The following is an 18,574-nucleotide window of genomic DNA, read 5'->3' on the forward strand; positions in this document are numbered from 1 at the left end:
CACCATAGAAGTACAGCATATTGGTAATATTGGCCAGTAAAATAATAACTTCAACCCTATCAGAATGTTTACTTATGTTAATTATGGAATGCATAGCTAACAATTCAAGGCTTAATACACACTTGTGTTAGTACAAACAAAACATATGAAGAGCCACAATGTATAGAAATCTGAGGCACATACAGGGAAACACCAGTAAGTAGGAAATATCAACAAACTCCAGAAAATGACAATAATATTAGAGTTCTTCATTGTGTATACAAATCAATTGTGTGTTTGAGGCATGCCTATTTCCCCATGTATGTGCACCATAAACTGAGGCCAAACCCTAAGGAAAGTACCTTAACATAGGACAGTGTTCACGTCTAGTTATATAGCACATTTTGAATTTGTGATGTCATTAATGACATTTGAGCCATGACTCGGACAATCTGGCCACTGCCCATGGTCACAGTCACCAAAGGTATATTACTATTTTTTACCTACATTATGACACTTTAAAAAAAAAGAAAAACAAGGACACATTTGCAAAACCATGCTTTCAGTTCCTTGCCAATGTTCCTTGCACAAGTTTGCTGCAAATCCGTTCATATTTTATTTTTTTAAAGTGTCAAAATGTATGTACATAAACTATTCATATAACTCAGCCCCCACTTGACAAAATCCATTCAGACTTTGCACAAACATTCAAGGTTGGGTCTATAATCTTTCTGAAATGTTTCGTTCACATTCGTCAAACCGCAACAAAGTTATAAGCCATCTAAAAATGTTGAGACCCCCATCTGATTTGGCCCCCACTTGACAAAATCCCACCAACCTTTTCAAAAATATTCAAATCTGGGTCTAATATCGTTTTGCAAATGTTTGTGCATATCTGTCAAAGGACATCAAATTCATAAGCCTTTAAAATATTGTATGACCCCCCGTCTAATTTTGCTCCCTTTTGGCAAAACAGATCAGATCCAACACAATATTGCAAAATTTCATGCAGTTTTATTGAGTGGTGCCAAAGTTATAAGCCATCCAATAACTGCTTTTCACCAACCCTGTAATGCAGAAATATGTATGGAAGCCCCCCGAACATCTGAGATGTTCGCGAACATCACAGGGCTGTCCCCGAACATCCAGACTTTGGAGATGAAAAAACACCTTTTTTTTGGCTTTTTATGGCCCATTCCCTCTTCATCACCTCTCACCTCCCCAGAGATTGTTGCATTAGTTTGACAAGTGCAATGTTGTGTTTTTTTATATATTTTAACGTGATGCTTGCAGACAACAGCGACTGTCCTCGTATCCAATATGGCGATCATTTACAAAAATGACGCACCTCATGTTTTTAATTGTCCAATCAGCAGGCGCCTAGATGTCTGCGGATTTAACTGCACTCTCTGATTCACAAATTCTTTTGGACCTACTTTTTGCCAGTTTTTTCAAACCTGCTGGATGGATTTACACCAAATTTACAAAAGCATGATTTTGGGACCAAGCCGCCGCTCCTGTCGCAAATTTGGTGAAAATCCGTCCAGCGGTTTGGGCTGTAGGCGTGAGCAAATTCTTTTTCCATTGCATCCACAAGGAATTGGACACATTTTGGGACCCCCCTGTAACTTTGTCCCCTTTAACAAACCCGCACCAAACCTTGCAAAATCATTGTGACGGGCCATATAAAAATTGTTTTGCAAAGTATCGTAAGGATTCATCCGGGGGGTGGGGTGAAGTTATAAGTCACCCAAAAAGTAATATTTCTATGAGTTCAGCAACTTAACCATAACTACACGGCCGCTACAGCAGGCTAGATCAATATATCTGGGTCAGAATATGTACACAAACCACCATTCATGAAAAAGAATTGTTTTAAAAAAGTTTCCTCTACGTCTGTCCTGATATAATCAGGGTCCATTAATTACGTCAGGTAGATAATGATAAAACAATAAAGAGGTCAGTGGATATCCAGGAAAGACCACAGATATTGGTGACTGCAACACTGAGGCCACTTTGAAGGCATGCTTGATGAATTTGGAGAGGCCAGCACCTTTGTAGGGCCCTCAAGGCTGAGGCAGAGACTGGCACGTCTCCGGCAAAGCCCCCACACTGCCCCAGAACTCTTGGCCTGAGACACCCGATTTTCGGCTGTGCTCCAGGTTTGTCTCTAGTGAAGGCAGGGACGTCATTTAGGGGTCGCCAGAGGTCGCAACTGCGACCTCTACCATAAAAAAAAGAAAAATTATACTTTTTTTTTTTTTTTTGGTAATGCAAGCTCCTGGGCTGTGGCCAGCAACATGTGGCTCTTTACTTCTGGAGTGGCTGGCTTTCTTGATCAGGCCTCTTTAAAAAAAAAAATAAGAAAAATAAGAAAAGGAGTGCCACAAGTCTAACACTTTCAGCACAGATCCTAAATAAGAAAGAATAGGAATACCAAATAATGTGTCTTTCTGGAATTATATACAATAATTGCTAGACTCATTAAAGGTTTATTTCAGGCACACTTTAGCGGGTGAGTCACTGATTTAGTCTGTTCTTAAATGCCTCAACTCAGCCTTTCATCCTTCTGAGGTCGATAAATGAGTACCAAGACAGGTTGGGTGATATTGGGTGTATATTATTTCTATAAAAAGCGCTTAAGCGTAAGTGCTATATAATAACACCTCATTATCATTTGGTCATGGATGTCTGCTTGCATTCACAGTAATTTAGTAATATGGGCCTATATACACTGATCTTAACAATACATATGGCGATCCATTCTTGTGTGAAATGTACATCACAATATAGTGATATCGTAACCATATTTTTCGTAGTGTACAATGCTATGTGATGCCACTTCCTGTTCTGTCAACGAGTGAAAAGTCGTGTTTTATCGCTTCCCGCAATATCACTTTCGGGTGGGGTCAAATGACATCACTTCCTGTGATGTCATCAAGGGGTCAAGGGTTGTGTGTTGTCACTTCCGCTACCCCTGGCATTTTGGTGAAATGACGTCCCTGAGTGAAGTCATCCCTAGTGCTCTATAAATCACCATAACAATTCCTTTTGTTGACATCTACAGGTGGAGACCCTCCAGACAATGCTGTTTTGGGCCCTGCAGCTGGTCGTGATTCCAGAAGTGAACGGTGAGGCCCCTCTTCGTTCTACCTGAGCCTCTCCACCACATTGCTTATCTTGGGTCACCTTACGGGGCTAAATATTTGACCTATGCCTGAATTTCTTTTCCAGCAAAGCTGCGTGAAGGATTTCCCCTGCCCACCATTGCCAACCTCAGACTAGTGACACCCACTGTCACTGTAAACCAGGTAAGTGTGGACGAGCCTTGCCACCCTTAAGAGTGTGCCACACGCCACTGCTGGCAAGCTGTTCCCAATTGTGGCAGCATTTCATTGCCATTCACACCATGTGTGTGAGGACTTCTCACTGACATCAATTTCAGGGTTTGAGTCCAGGTTCAATCAGGCAAATTAGTCTTTTTTCACTTTTTGTGTGAGTCATAGCCTACATAAGGTGCGTCCTGGAGTGCTTAGGACGTGTAGGCTTATGAGTGAAGACGCAGAGCGCTCTCTATGAATGACCCTCTGTTCCACAAGGCAAGTGGTGTGTAGCGATGGCAAATGTCAATGGATGATCCCTGTGAGGCCCCCCTGCACAGGACTGGTCATGCAGTAAGTATGTTGGGTTAGAATCTCCTTCAGAGTGTGAATGTTACCACGTGGCATACTGATGAGCTGTGTCTTAATGATGGAAAATGGGCAATGGTAAATTAGAGATGGGCTCCCTTTTAGGTCAGTGAGAAAAAAGTAACATTAGGGACAGTGTTACTCCAATAGCTACTGGCCTCATTAATGACTGAGTGTATGACAGTGACTGCGGCGTCCAGGATCTTTCCTGTGTTTTGAATGATTTTAATTTCTAATCTATGGCTAACAGATTTATATCACTCTCTTACCCTGCACATCTCGACAGTACGACCCTCCACCTGCCACCCTGTCTCCATAGAATGGGCATCACACACATTGATCATGCCTCAAACTCCCCAACTCTATCACCCGCCCTTGGCACACTCTTGACACCTCACCATACTCCTACAGTAATCTGCATGCAGGGGCTGGGTTTGCACTTGCTGAACAGTAACACCCAGCAAAACCCTAATGCACAACGGTGACCCGCTACTATGGGTGCAAGGCACTGTCACCTGTCTGAGTAGCAGGCCGGCAGCACAGTCTCCTGTGTCCTTTATGTGTCCTTTATTTTCACAGCGGACTATGCTGCCTGACTCTCGGCAGGGTTGAGTCCCCCGCTAAACAATTTTTTGTTTGTTTTTTGCAGCGCCTTTGAGCTCTGCCACAAACATAGTGGCAGATAATGGGAGCCGGCGGGGGCGTTGGAAGACTGGCCGCACAGGCTCTCATTATTATGCCAGCAGCATAGACACGCTACCTGACCAGGAGAGGAGCCTCAACGTGAACGTGCTGACTGAATGGAGAGGTATTCGCTCCTGTCAGGCAGCGTGTCTACGCCCTCTCTGTGACTGCGCAGGTGCATGTGGAGGCATGTAGGCAAGGTTAGTGTATTTAAAAGAAATGGTCGTATTATGTATGCATGCATGTATGGATTGTATGCATGTATCTATGTATTTTATTTTTTGTAGGGTATGAATGGTGTGTGAATGTGCGGGTCAAAGTAAGAGAGAGAGAGTGTGTGTGTGTGTGTGTGTGAGAGAGCCCTATGTAAAATAAAAGGCTCCCCCATGGTGGCGCTGCAATGGTGCCCTAAATAGGTGAAAACCTCCCCTCTCACCCCGGTGGGAAGAGCTTTTAACTTAATCTGAGCACCTCTGCCCCGCCAGCATGAGGGTAGCTTTTCTGTTGCAAAGGGCGCAGCTGCCACACCATCTCGGGAGAACCGTTCAAGGGCTCCTCCCAGCTAGCGCGGTGGAGCCAATCCATTTAAATGAAAAGTGCCCACTCTCGTGCTGGCTCTCAGCACTCCAGCATGGAAGTGGGGAGCTTTTCATTTGAATAGGGAACTGCTGCCATGCCAGCATGGCTCAGCCTTTCAAAGTCTCCCCCTGAGCTGGCATGGTGGCTTTGCCCTATTTAAGTGAAAAGCTCTCCGCTCCAGTGCAGGAGTGGGAAGCTTTTCACTTTAATAGGGGTCCGCTGCCATACGAGCATGGGGCAGCCTTTGAAAGGCTTCCCTGAGCTGGTGTGGAGCTGGCACCCCATTTCAGTGAAAGGTTCCCTGATCCTCTGTTGGAGCAATATTGACTCATTGACCCTGGGGGGACACCCCCACAACCCCGGCATTATTTTAAAATGTGCGGGGGACACCCCCACAACCCCCGCCCCCACAAAATATTGCCTATGTCGAGACAAAAGGCCATATGTACAGCAATATTTTTGGTGGGGATATTTTGTAGGGATACCGTTTTCAGTGGGTAATGGAAGTTGGCCACATAAGAATGTCTGTAAATTGCAAGACATATTTGGACATCTTTTGAACAGGATGCAAGGCTGCCTGTTTCCGCATTCAATCTCGCGCCAAGTCTCCTGAAGCAGCTGTGGGAATCTCCCGGGTCAGCCCTGCTCCCCATGACAGAAAGCTTCCCATGCTCGTGCCGGGAGCTTTTCTTTTGCATGGGGTGTCCCCCTGAGCTGGCGTGGTGGAGCCACGTGGCTGCAGTGTGAAGTGTGGCTGCATGACAGATTTGAAAGCGCGTCGTTATGGGGATAGTGTACTGATATGGTGTTGACGGGCTTTTGTTCTCTGCCACTGTATGTTTGCTGCTGCTGCCATGATAATGAATGTTTAACTGTAAATAGTCTGCTCTCCCAGGTGTGAAATCTGAGAGGGTCTTGGTAGCACCCTTTCCCATCAGAGGCCAGGGCTTGGCTATCAGACATCAAGGCAGAGTGCTGCCTTCTTCCTGCAACCTCCTCAAAGTGGGAGACTTGAGCCCTCCTAAAGCAAGGACTAGAGCCACCCTTTTGAAGTGAAAAGTCTCCAGCTCCCATGTTTCGCCTGGGGTGCTGTTAGGGTAGCTCCCATGTTTCGCCTGGGGTGCTGTTAGGGTTAAGGCTGTTCCTGCCTACTTTCAATGTAGGCCAGTCTATCCACGTAATAAAACTTCTCATTGCTTTACACTTGATGCACACACAGTTACTGTGGATCACTGGTAAAGCAAACATGACAAGTGCTATTAGCAATAAATGTTAACCTTTCACAGTGGGCTCGCGGGTCACTTATGCGTTGCTCAGACTCCCATAGCCTGCACTCCAAAAATGTGCATCATTTGTATATCTCTGCCCACCTCACTAAAGGACAACATGCACTGTGAACCCAAGACATTGAGTACAGTTACATTAGAATTAGAAGTAAACACAGTTACATTTCTGTAACAGTGTTTAATAGCATAAACAAGTGTATTTTCTCCAATAGAGCTGATAATTAGATGTGATTTGTGATTAGCATGTCATCTTATTTGCATCACTCAGATAAAGTGTGCACTGCATTGGACCTTTGGGTTACCCTTTAATAGGTAATTAGATATGATGGGATTGCACTGGAGTGACTTGTGATCTTGGGTACAGCTGCTCTGGGAATGTGTTTACTAGCAGTGACTTTCTTAACAAATTGAAACATCAGTAATGAACATTTGTAGTGATGGTGCAAACACAATTATATGGACTTGTAATTAACCCAAGTTTAAACACTTGTACATCAGTGCAAGATTTACATTCAAAATGTAGAACTCCAAAGCACTCAAACTATTTTTTGGGAGATGTGAAATCAAGGCTATACACTTCTGGGGTGCAAAGTCTGCCAACTTTAATAGATCACAAGTGGTCAAATCTCTGCCACTGGCAGAAACAGGCCTCAGTAAAGCCATTGTGCAGAGATGATAGACTTGCTTGGAATTTAAAACGGTCATCACACTTTGGTAAGTGATTACTGTTTTTCTCAGCCTGCCCTACTTGTGGGTTTTCTGACAAGTTTGCCGCCACAAGTTTTTTTTTTGTGGGTTGAACCCGCGTCTGGTGTATCAGTTGACAGCTCTGGTTGTTACTTGGCTAGACTGTCCTACATTGAATGTAGGTCAGTCATTCCACATTGTTAGGGAGAATTCTCAATTCTGTGTTAATTCCCTTCTACCTTAGAGACCCCCAGCTCTTTTGCTGGACTTTAGGACTTTTGATTCTTATCCTGGTGAGAGTGAGACCTTTTTTCCCCACTCTCTCGTGTATTTTTCTTTGATTTTAACTCTGTGTTTCTTTTGGTTTTGGAGTCTGACAAACTCCATAGGCATCATCTTTTTGTATTGTGACACACAGCACCCTCAGCACAGTGTCACAGAAAAATCCTTTGGATTTCTGCTAAGGTTTAAATACCTTCTCTTGGATAAACTACTGTTTCCAAAAGTGGTAAAGTGAAACTGACTTAACTTACCTTTTTCTCTTGGTAGACCCAGCACCCACTATTTTACAATAGGGTGCTGGAGGGGTTACCTAGTATTCCTTTTGTCTACCTTCTCATGTAACATTTAAATGTTATGGCTGGTGGCAGTGGTTTACTTTTTCCTACCATTGTGCGTTTTCTTCCGCAGGCTGAATCCTCATCTGCAGCATTGCGCACATGGGTGCCCATTTTGTCAAAATGTCTGAGTCTTCTTTTTATGCCATTTCCTGTTGGAAAGGTCCTTCTTGAGATTTACCCTGTATGCCAAACCAAGTTTGGCCCATTTGTTTGTTTTGTCTTTTGCAGGATTCACTGGTGAAGCCCACCTCTGGCTCCAACGTGTCTGGCAGGGCAGGAAGCGTGGGAGGTTCCTGAAACTCCCTGTGCTTAGTCCCCTTGGTTACAGGAATGCAACCAAAGTTGATTGGCTTGCTGGATGTCCTTGGAGGACAGCACCCTGCTGTGTGAGTGACAGTTAGGCTGCGAATGAATGGGAGAAATTTGCATAAACGGCTAGGTCTTTTGCAAGGAAGTCGACCACTGGATGAAGGAACCGAAGAAGAAACTGGAAGAGAAACTTGCTGCACCTTCTTGGACCATTGGTTTGCCCAGTGAAGCCCTGCTGCAGTGCTGAAGCCCTGAATTTCTAATTGACTGGAGAAGGGCAGAAAGAGCGAAATCTCCCCTTGGGTTGGTGGGACAAATCAGCCCCAAGACAAACTCGACTGGAACCCCTCTCTCTGTTGGCTGTACTTCTTTGCTGTTGCAGGAACCGAGTGCCAGGGGACAGGAACACCAGAATCGAGTGCATCGCCTTTAAGCTGGACCCGAGCTCCTGGAAGATCTTCAAGACTCCCTCGAAGCAGGACTAGCAAAGCCTGAGCCACCTCGACCGAGTACTGGACCCCAGAAGCAAGGAAAGTCCGCAAGGTGTCCAAGAACAGCAATGGTGCTATTTGTGAGTAGCTGAAACCGCGAAGAGCAGCTGATCTGAAATGTGCCCATTGCTGTCGCCGACCTTCAAACCATATTACAGGAGTCACCAGACGTCTTCCCTCTTGTCCCCACAGCTGAGGCCCAGGAACAACAGGATCTGCAGGACTAAAACAGGAACACAAGCCAGCTGGAACCTTTTCTTCAGACTCAAGGTACTGTGAAACCAGGGGTACTTACCTCTTGTGTGTAGTTTGCTTGCTCTGACTGGAGACTTGCATTGCTGCCCTTTGCAGAGTTGCTTGCAGCTTTGCCCTTCACAAGCCTCCCAGCTTGTGACCCAACAGTGACTCTTTTTACAAAAAAACTCTCTTTAACATTGTGCAAGACTTTTGCCCCAAGTGCATCAGCCGCTAGACTTTGCTCAATTGAGATTACCTGTCCTGGCTCCGTGCAGACTTTTCTTACCCTCTGACTTTTTTTTCTTTGTTATTCATTTGTTACACACCCAGACCCTGGGGTATCACGGCGTGGTTACAGACAGATTAGGCAATTGTTCATACATTTGTACAAGGTACAGACATTATTTACAAACAGAAGAGAATACCATACATTAGTGAACATTTGAACAACTTTGTGTTTAACTGTTCCTCCAAAAAGTCATACATACCTTACTTGTATAGCTGGGAAAGGGTTAGCCTACATTGCATTGGCGGATTTAAAAAAGCTTACCTATTTGAGAAACGTGTTAACCATTGTTTCCTTCCCTAACCTTTTTCCTTTTTGCCACAACCTCAGTATTTAAGTGTGAAAAGTGATATAATAATGTCCACAGTGCCCTAATTACTGAACTACTGAAGTCACCTCAGGGTGTAGGAAGTATCTGTGTGCCATCCCAAAAGGGTATCTACTTACTTTATTGAACTGAAGGAGTGTGTTGTTTTGAAGTGCGTTTTAAGTATTGCACATTGCTCCCTTCAAAAGAAGGCTTATTTTAAAACTGACTGTTAAATTAATAAATAATTATTTTAATCAAGAAACCTTGAGTATAAGTGTTTTTGAATACTTGTCACTGTGAAACTCTATGTTACAACCCCTGCAGCTCACATTAACGCCTCTTGAGATAAGCCTGGCTCCCCAGTTACACTACCAACTTGTGTAGTACAGGCCTATACCAAAGGTTGGGTTACCTATTGCCAAGAGGACAAGGCTGGTGTAGTCTCCAACAGGGTTACTACATACAATCTTGCCTAACACACATAATAAACCTTGACTTTGCTTTACCCTAGATGCACAGCTACTGTGCATTTTAACTGTGCATCAAGGGTAAAACAAACATGACAAATGTTGATACTTGCCAACATCTAATGTAGGCCAGCCTAGCCATCTGGATATACTTTCTTTCTGTGGCATGACATACTGGCTGGCAGTAGTAGCATAGGTTGGGGGCAAAGGCATAATGAAAATACATTGGGAAATGGTCCTCGGCATGGCTTGTAAGTTGCATCTTTTAGATTTTTCATGTGCTACCATACGAAATTGATTTTAAACGGTGTGACATTTTATAATTTATTTTCCCAGAAAGTGCTGTAAAATGCACAATTTGAACCCATTATTTTGAATGTGTTTGCGGGAAGGGAGAACCCCCCAAAAAAACCTGTGTATGGTTCGGGCTCCCTCACTGCCCTCGGTTACTCATGCATATTAGGCACATACCTGTATGCCCTACCAGTTAAAAAATTCACCAGCCGGCCCTGCTAATGCATACCACAGACGAGCAGATGCAAAAGCGCAAATAGGCAACAATAAAACACACAACCTCTCTCAGGGAGCCAATTTATAAACAACCCCTCTGCTTCCCACAAACCACAAACCTACCCATAATCCGACCTTTTTAATTGCATGACTAAAAAGTGCTGGGAGTCAGTACAAATAACAAAAGCTATGCTATAGCAAAGCCCATTTTGCTGGTGTTGGGCCCACAGGCTACATAATTAGTGCTAATATGTATTAACAGTATATTTAGGTGCATTACACATTTTATCACAATTTTTCTGTGTATCCCACTTGAACATTAAGGACACTGATCCCTTTGAAGGATTCACGTTTAATATTATTTAACACACGCTCCTTCAATCCATTCATTCTGCAAAATAAAGACACTGAGCTTTTAAATTCTTACATATTGAGTATTAGGGACTATGGTACCTTACATGCATCCCCCTCTGTCACCCTTACAAGTCAGAGTATTCACCTTATGAAGGGGAGTCAGCAACTGTACGAACCCTCTCTATTTTTAACCCTTCCCCATCCCAGAGAACGTATATACCTGACTTCTAAAGAGAGAGGATATACCTGACCTCTTACAAGAACATATAAACACGAAGTGCCATGCGTGCAGATCCCTTGTACCTATTTCCATACTTTTAAGTGACATAGTTGAACCTGAATTAACACCCTGGGGAGGGGGTGGGTTAGCCAGAATCAGGCCGCATTCCACTGTGGGCTGCCTGCGCCTCTCCCCTGTCAATCATTTTTATGTTTGTCTTCTTTCCTTTCTCATTCCCCTCCTCCCAACCCCCAATGGATAGAGCACACCCTGCATCCCTGCAAGCTCCATCCACTCTTCCCCTGCCCCTTAGCCATAGGCCACGGCTTCAATCCATCCCTGGTCCGTCCTCCTGAGATGCCGACAGCAACCTAGAAGAGGGTCTTACACCCGTTTCTATGTTGCATGACGACCATCTTGGTTTCTAGCTTTGTTAAAAAGGAAATTGGGCTAGCCTGTAGGTGCAGACTTGATTACTTTAAAAAAAAAAAAAGAAAATCAAAATTAGCATCACATCTGGAGGCCAAGGCGTGCTAATAGCTTTAATGAACACGGGGTGGGGTTCGGGGGGAGGTTCTTGGCTGTTCTAAGTCAAGCCCGCCCCCCAAAGCATTGATTAATGCTACTTTTTGCACATTTCTAACTAGCTTAGTTTTCTGGTGTATTTCTCTGGTAATGGAATATATCCAGTCAAACCTTTGCTAAATCTTCAGTTACATACTTGTCCAATAGCCTCTGTTTTGGGCCTTGACGCCTGTTGTGATGAGGGCTTCCTTCTGCAATTCTATGCAGGTACTCAGAGACAATATTGCAGGAATACATCTCTGAATACTCGTTTTTAGTTCCTGAGAGGCGCCTCTACCTGTGCCTGTTGGGGGAGTGGGAGAAAGGTGCAGGGTGGAGGAGGCTGTATCAGCCTGTCACCAATGAACCCAGTGTTTCAACCATAATCCTGTAGGGTAAGGATCAGACTGGTGCAAAGACTGAAGCCGCCTCCCGTGTTGACATAATGGGACCTTATTTTTGCATTGTAAGGCCTGTAACTGTGGGTGCTGTGCTCCTGCTGAGGTCACCATAATAATCTGCCTAGAGTTGCTTTATTGTAATGTTTAAGAATTAGTGACAAGGCACGCACTCTGTTGCCATTCAAGTTTTCCTGCATTAGCTTCTCCTCCAAACGCACTTTTTCATGACTCCATCAATCTTCAGGGAGGCTGTGTTTTTTTACTTTCTCAGGCTTGACTTCATTTCCTTTTCAGGTGTAGCAGGTTAATTGACTATAGTGTCTCTAAGGATTCTGGTACTTGTATTTTTCACACTTAATTTTTCTTGCAGGTGGCTGGAAACAACTCCCTCAATAGCACAGATCTTCCCCTTGATGGGGGGAAGGGGAAAGCCATGTTTATGGCTCTCCATTGTAAGGCATGATGGCCCTGGTGCTGCAGCCTAAGACCAGGTCAATTGCACTGGTAGTCATCGTCTGCATGGGAGTAGTATCGGTTGATCAGAACCAGTATTCTTTTTGTTGTAGCCATTGATCTTTTTCCGATCAGGGCTCCAAGGCTCCTTAATCATTTGGAACCTGTTTGATTGTATGTATTTGGGTTGTGGTTAGTCATGTCCAGTGGCCCATTTTGTCCCTCCTCCTTTTCATTTTGAGCTGAAATTGACCATTGTGACATGGCTCGCTAGTGACGGGTGTTGTACTTCTCTTGCTGGGTGCACTCCAATGGGGCCTTTGTTTAGAGTTCTCATTTCTCAGCCATTTTGCAAAGTGTTTTGTTTTTGGTCTGCTCTGTTTCTGAAGTTTGAATGGGTCTCTGATTACTGTGACCCCGTGGTTGTATTAGTTTGATCTGCTGATTTGGTTGTCTCGTCTTCTACGCCTGACTGTACTATTCATCGAGTGGTTGAGAACTCCCACAGGCAGCTGCTTGAAGGTCGGGTATATCTCTGTCTGAGCTCTTTCTATTTCTAAATATGGGCTTATGGTGGGGGTTCTTCTATAACTGTTGAATGTTGGTTCTGTGGTCTCTTGCGTTGTTGAGCTTCTGGCAGGAAATGAAGCATAACCATCGAAGATTCAGTGAGGCTTGTTTTGTCTTCCTAAAGTGCAATTTGTGTCAAGAAAGGAGGTTAAAGCAGTAATGCTTCGATTATAAAGCAGTAATCTTCATTACAGTTGGGTGAAATCTTGCTTGTTTCAGTCTTGGATTCCATCTCCCGCCATCAGGATGTGTTTTTGATTGATATGCTACTGCTTAGGGCATTGCTAAAGGCCACCTCAGTGAATTTCTAGGTACATGGCTTCAAGGCAATGCAAGAGAATAAAGATTGTGCTAAATATTAGGGCTAGTGCAGTTTCCTCTGCCCCAGACATGGACTCATGCTCTTAAAGTATGAGCTGTGACGAGGAAGTGTAGAACTCAAAGATTACTAGTAAGTAACATAAAAATGTGCATGCAGTAATAGGGCATTAGGGTTACAGTATCTGGTGTGACGATTCATGGGATCTCGTTACTTCTCCCCACAGGGGAGCCCTTCCCTGTGAGGCTAGGGAGGTGAGGCCGCTACCCAATATTCCTCCCAGGGTTGGTGGAAAGTGGGACCCCACAGGGACAGACTCCCCTCATGGGGATAAGGACTCCCATTCCGTGATGGGACTCCGTACCCCTCCTACCCTTGAGACTATGCAAACTAATATTGAGCCATCTCCTAAAGGTACTGAGAGGATGAAGATTGAAAGAGTTATGCAAGCTACTCCTTTTACAGCTCTCGATAGTATTAGGAAGAGATGGCACTGAGGATACACGAAGAGTAGTTCATGGACACAAAGGAAAGACTGCAGTACTCTACTGGGGACTAAACAGCTAAAGGACATAACAAGCTAGGAAGGGCTCCTTGAAAGAAGAACCTGGCATGAAGTCTGTTAACCCCGGTCTCAGCTTACGCTTATGCCCCTTCTTCCTTTGGGATCAATGAAGATGGATTACTGCAACATCGCCAACCGACAGGTGAACTGTTTTTCGGCATCGCCGGCAACCGCAAGATGGCACCGACTCTTTGATATCGCCAGACATCATTCACAACAAAGGCACTGTTCTCCGGGTAAGCCGCGCGCCGCAGCTTTCCTTGTCTCGCTGCTCTCTTTCCTTGTTTCTTGCCTTCCCTTGTGCCCCTTCTATATACCTCCTTATCCTCCTTCTTTCACTCTCTGCTCATTTCTGTTCCGCTTCCTTGCTCCTGACCATCGTTCACCTGGCTACCGACTGCATCATTCTCAAGGGCTGCAAACCGGCGGTTTCATCTCCAAGGTTTTTACTCCTATCAGGTCTTTTTTCCTTGGACTTAGCCTTTCTGGCAGCCTTTGTACTCTGTTTTTCCGAAGAGCCCTGGTTGCTGGATAGGACAGGCCCTATCTGTTTAGCTCCCGCAAAACTGTCAAGTCTCAGGTTAGGCTGTCTACAAAAAGATTGCGACGCCCAAAATCTGTTGACAAGATGGCAGACCTGCATGATGTGAAGGCAGCTGTACAAAACCTAACACTTGAGTTTCAAAACCAGAAGACTGAAAATCTATACCTCAGACAAGCCTTACAGGCTAGGGAGGCCTTTCCTATGAGATTCTCTGGATCTACCACTTTGGTAGAAATATATGAAGGTGACCAAAAAAGCATAAGGAGCTTTCAGACAAGTCTCCTTCAAGACCGACTGGTCTAAGGTGGGCTTTTTGATCACTCACATGTCAGGAAGTGCCCTGGCATGGGCTGCCACATTGGTTTCGACTGACAACCCTCTCTTGAATGATTATGCTGCATTTGTGATTGCCTTCAAGAAGATGTTTGATCATCCAGAACTCGGCTGTACAGCGCAGAAAGACCTCTTGGACTTTCATCAAGGACAAAAGAATCTGCTTGCATACACTACAAAATTCAAACACATGGCTATGCAGGCAACTTGGATTGGTGAAGCATGCTTTTCTTCATGCCGATGTGGCCTTTCTGAAGAACTAAAAGACAAGTTGTGTGGAGTACCACGACCCTAGGTTGCAGGAGCGACGTCAGGAATGACAAAGAAAACATCAAAGGCCTTCACGTGGCTTCCATCAGCTCCAGATACCTTCCGAAGTGAAAAAGGAACCCCCAGAGCCAATGCAAATAGGTGCCGCTCGGGGTCTATTAACTCCGGAAAAAAGGAATAGGCGCTGTACCAATGGTCTGTGCATGTACTGTGGATCATCTTCTGATCTCTTGAGGTCCTGTCATCTGGCCCCTAAGAGAAAAGAAAACACCAACTCCTGATCCTAGCAGAGACACAGAACCGGGAGCAATTCCTACGTCCCTTCTCGCAAGACAACAGTGCTTTTCAATCAGCTCTGAAAGAAACCACTCTCTTACTGGTGCTGACAGTAGACCTACTTCTCTCTGCTACTCCATCAAGGTATCAGCATTAGTGGATTTTGGTGCAGCTGGCAATTTTATGGATTCCACTTGGACATCTCACATGGCAATACCTTTATGTAAGAAAAGGTATCCGGTAGAAGGAGTTGATGGTAGACTCCTAGAAAGCGGACCCATTACCACCTATACCTGTCCCTTACAAATGTAGATATGCCAGCATGTGGAAACCTTGGCATATGACATCATCCAGGCTGCATATCGTCTACTCATTTTAGGAATCATCATGAATAATCCTTATATAAATTGGAGAGCACATACCTTGTTTGGTTATAGGTCAAAGGCTTGAATGCATTTGATCGAATGACAATATGCTCGAGTCAATTTGACCAAAAAAAGGGTTGAATAATTTTTGGGGGGGGGGGGTCCCCCCGAAACCCCAGTTTTTGGTGTTAAAATACCTTTTTTTAACCTATACTAGAGCAAAAAAAAAAATATATACTTTTTTTTTTTTAACTTTATTTAATGCTTGTGGTACATAACATTGCCACAACATCACATATCACATATATCCGGAACAGCAACATTCAGTTCAGTTATATAACAGAATAAACAGTATTACTCATTTGACACATCACTGGGCCCTGCCGGGCTGTTACTGGCCGAGTCTGCTTCGCATAGATATATTCTAAACGGGGCCCAAATGTTCTTCGGTTTACATGAACTCGGGAGTGACATTACATAGTGTTCTTCACATTCATTGACATACATCAATTTCTTATTTCAATTTCATCAATATAAATGCTAAAATTAAATTATTCTTAAGAAAGTGGCTCACTTGTGGTGCCTGTGCATTCTTCCATTTTTGCAGAATGCACTTTTTTGCCACTGCGCATGCAATGTTAAAGAGCCTTCTTGTTACCTCTGACTGTTTACCAATATCCCCAAACAGATATTTTTGTGGTGTGAGGTCTGCCGGTATCTGAGTTACTTCCTCTAGAATGTTTGCTACCTCGCCCCAGAATTCATGCACACGAGGACAGCTCCAGTACATGTGTATCGAATCAGCCTGATCCGCCCCACATTTCTGACACTTACCGGGACTGTTATTTGTAAACTTCGCAACTTTTTTGGGGGTATAGTGAAACTTGTTCAACATCTTAAATTGGATCAGCGTAAGGCCCGCGTTCATGGATACCCTCTTGGTCAATTCACAGTACCTCTTCCAGGTTCTGTCATTTATATTTTCACCCAGATCTGCTTCCCAGGAGGCCTTCATTACATTTACAGTTGGAGTGTTAGCCTGCACGGCCGCATATAGCCATGAGACACTTGTTCCCGACCGGGTTGACAGGGTCAGCAGGCATGGGTGTGGTGGGGGTTCATCTGGGAACATTGGCCACCTAGCCTTAAAAGCCATTCTCATTCTATGATATTGCAATATCATCAATTGGTCACTTCCCATCCCTGTTTTAAATTCCTCCAACGTTATAAATTTGCCATAAGGGAATATGTCTTTGATTTTGAATTCCTCTTCCGGGTCCCATTTGTTTTGTATACCTGGATCGTATGTGGGTGCTATACCGGGGAAGTTCCAGAACAGGGCCTCAGCATAGTAAGGTGTCTCCACCCCGAGCCTACGGTAGAGTTTGGACCATGCCTGTGCTGTTGTACTAACTGGATCGAATGGGCATTCATCTCTGTGTTTTCCTTCAAAGATGACTGACTGTATGTCAGTTGGGCGTGCAGCGTGCTTTTCTAGGCAAATGTGGGGTGAGGTGTCCTGCTCATCATACCAGTGCTTAACAAACTAGGCCTGTGCAACTAGATAATACAATTCGAAATCAGGAGCTGCTATGCCACCTTTGTTATATGGTTCCACCATTTTTTCCCACTTCATCCTGGCCGCCCCCCCCGCACCCGACAAATTCCACCGCCATGGATCTAAGAGTGTCAAAGATCCGCCTACCAGGCCAAATCGGAATGTTAGTAAATATGTACAGTAGCTTAGGAAGAATGACAATTTTTAGTATACCTACCCGATCAATAAGTGAAATGGGAAGTTTAGCCCAGAAGCAGAGTTTAGTAGCAATCGTATTCAATAGGGATTCGTTGTTATTCAAAAGTAAGGATGTTCTGTCTCCCGACACTATAACCCCCAGGTATCTTATCTTGTCCGGGGACCATTGTAGGCCGTGCGTGTTGTTTGGACATCTAGTAGCTGGGGTCAGGGGAAAAATTTCAGATTTAGAACGATTAGTTTTGTATCCCGAATATTCTGCGAATTTGTGCATTGCCTCCATCGCTGAACCCAAATGTGTGTCCGGTTCCCGGATGTATAATAGGGCGTCATCTGCATATAGGGATATTGATTGGGTCAGGCCCGCCATCCATATACCCCTCCGTACCTGATGTTCTCTAATTGCTGGTGCAACTGGTTCCATTGTCAGGGCGAACAGTATGGGGGAGAACAGGCAACCCTGTCTCGTACCTCTCCCCAGCTCAAACCATTCTGACATGGTGCGGTTAGTCAACACCCTAGCTCTCAGGTTAGTGTATAGTACCTTGACACATTTCAGGAAGTAAGGGCCTAGTACAAATTTCTCAAGCACCATGAACAGGTACGTCCATGACACAGAGTCAAACGCCTTTTCGGCATCTAGAGACACAGCCACCGCCTGGGCTTCTGGCTTGATCTGGGCCATAACACCAAATAACCTATGCAGATGAGTGCCGTCGATCTAAAAAATATATACTTTTTAAAAAAAAATCGACCTTTTTGTTTTCGGTCAAATTGACTCGAGCATTTTGTCATTCGATCAAATGCATTCGAACATTTGACCGGATACCAACTTACCTAGGTTCTGAATATTTCCTTTCTACTTGTAGCCAAGACAAAGCTGCAGTCTCTGTGATCACCATGCCACCTACACTCAATAGCAGATCTACGCTGTCGGTCTGTTGTGCCCTCCCTGAAAAATATCACACTTACAAGTCAGTATTCAAGAAGGTGCTTACTAAGTCCCTCCCTCCCCACATAGCGGAAGATTTTGCCATTACGCTTTTGCCTGGAACTACTGTGCTGTTCAATCATATGCTCTGCTTGACTCCACTGAAAAGGGAAGCTCTAAAGGCTTATTTACAGGAGAACCTAGCCAATTAACTCTTTAGAGAATTCATTTCTTCTGCTGGTGTCTCTCGTTTTTGATACCAAAAAAGGAAGCTTCAAAATGAATACCCTACCTCGATTACTGTGGTTTAAACACTGTTATAAATACCCTTTACCATTGATTTTAGATATTCTTAATGCAGTTCAAGGGACTTGTATTTTCAGCAAACTCGTCTTCAGGGGTGCATATCATTTAATCAGAATAAAACATGGAGACAAGTCTTTTCGTACGCCCTTTGGGCATTTTGAGTACTCAATAATACCATTTGGATTAGCCAATGCGCCTGCCATATTTCAGAGA

The 18,574-nt window shown here is 44.3% G+C and overlaps 1 protein-coding gene across 2 annotated transcripts in view; it reads left to right on the top strand.

The window, feature by feature from the left end:
• The window catches only part of LOC138580432 (bactericidal permeability-increasing protein-like), a 279,140-nt gene that overhangs the window by 241,340 nt on the left and 19,226 nt on the right, over positions 1–18,574 (top strand). For both annotated transcript variants that reach the window (XM_069650973.1, XM_069650972.1), the window contains exons 14-15: positions 3,047–3,110; positions 3,214–3,290. In XM_069650973.1, the coding sequence (XP_069507074.1) occupies positions 3,047–3,110; positions 3,214–3,290 (141 nt within the window). The remainder of the gene's footprint in view (positions 1–3,046; positions 3,111–3,213; positions 3,291–18,574) is intronic.

The sequence above is a fragment of the Ambystoma mexicanum genome, chromosome 3p (genome assembly GCF_040938575.1).
Source record: "Ambystoma mexicanum isolate Mex_15411 chromosome 3p, UKY_AmexF1_1, whole genome shotgun sequence".
NCBI classification, from domain to species: domain Eukaryota; kingdom Metazoa; phylum Chordata; class Amphibia; order Caudata; family Ambystomatidae; genus Ambystoma; species Ambystoma mexicanum.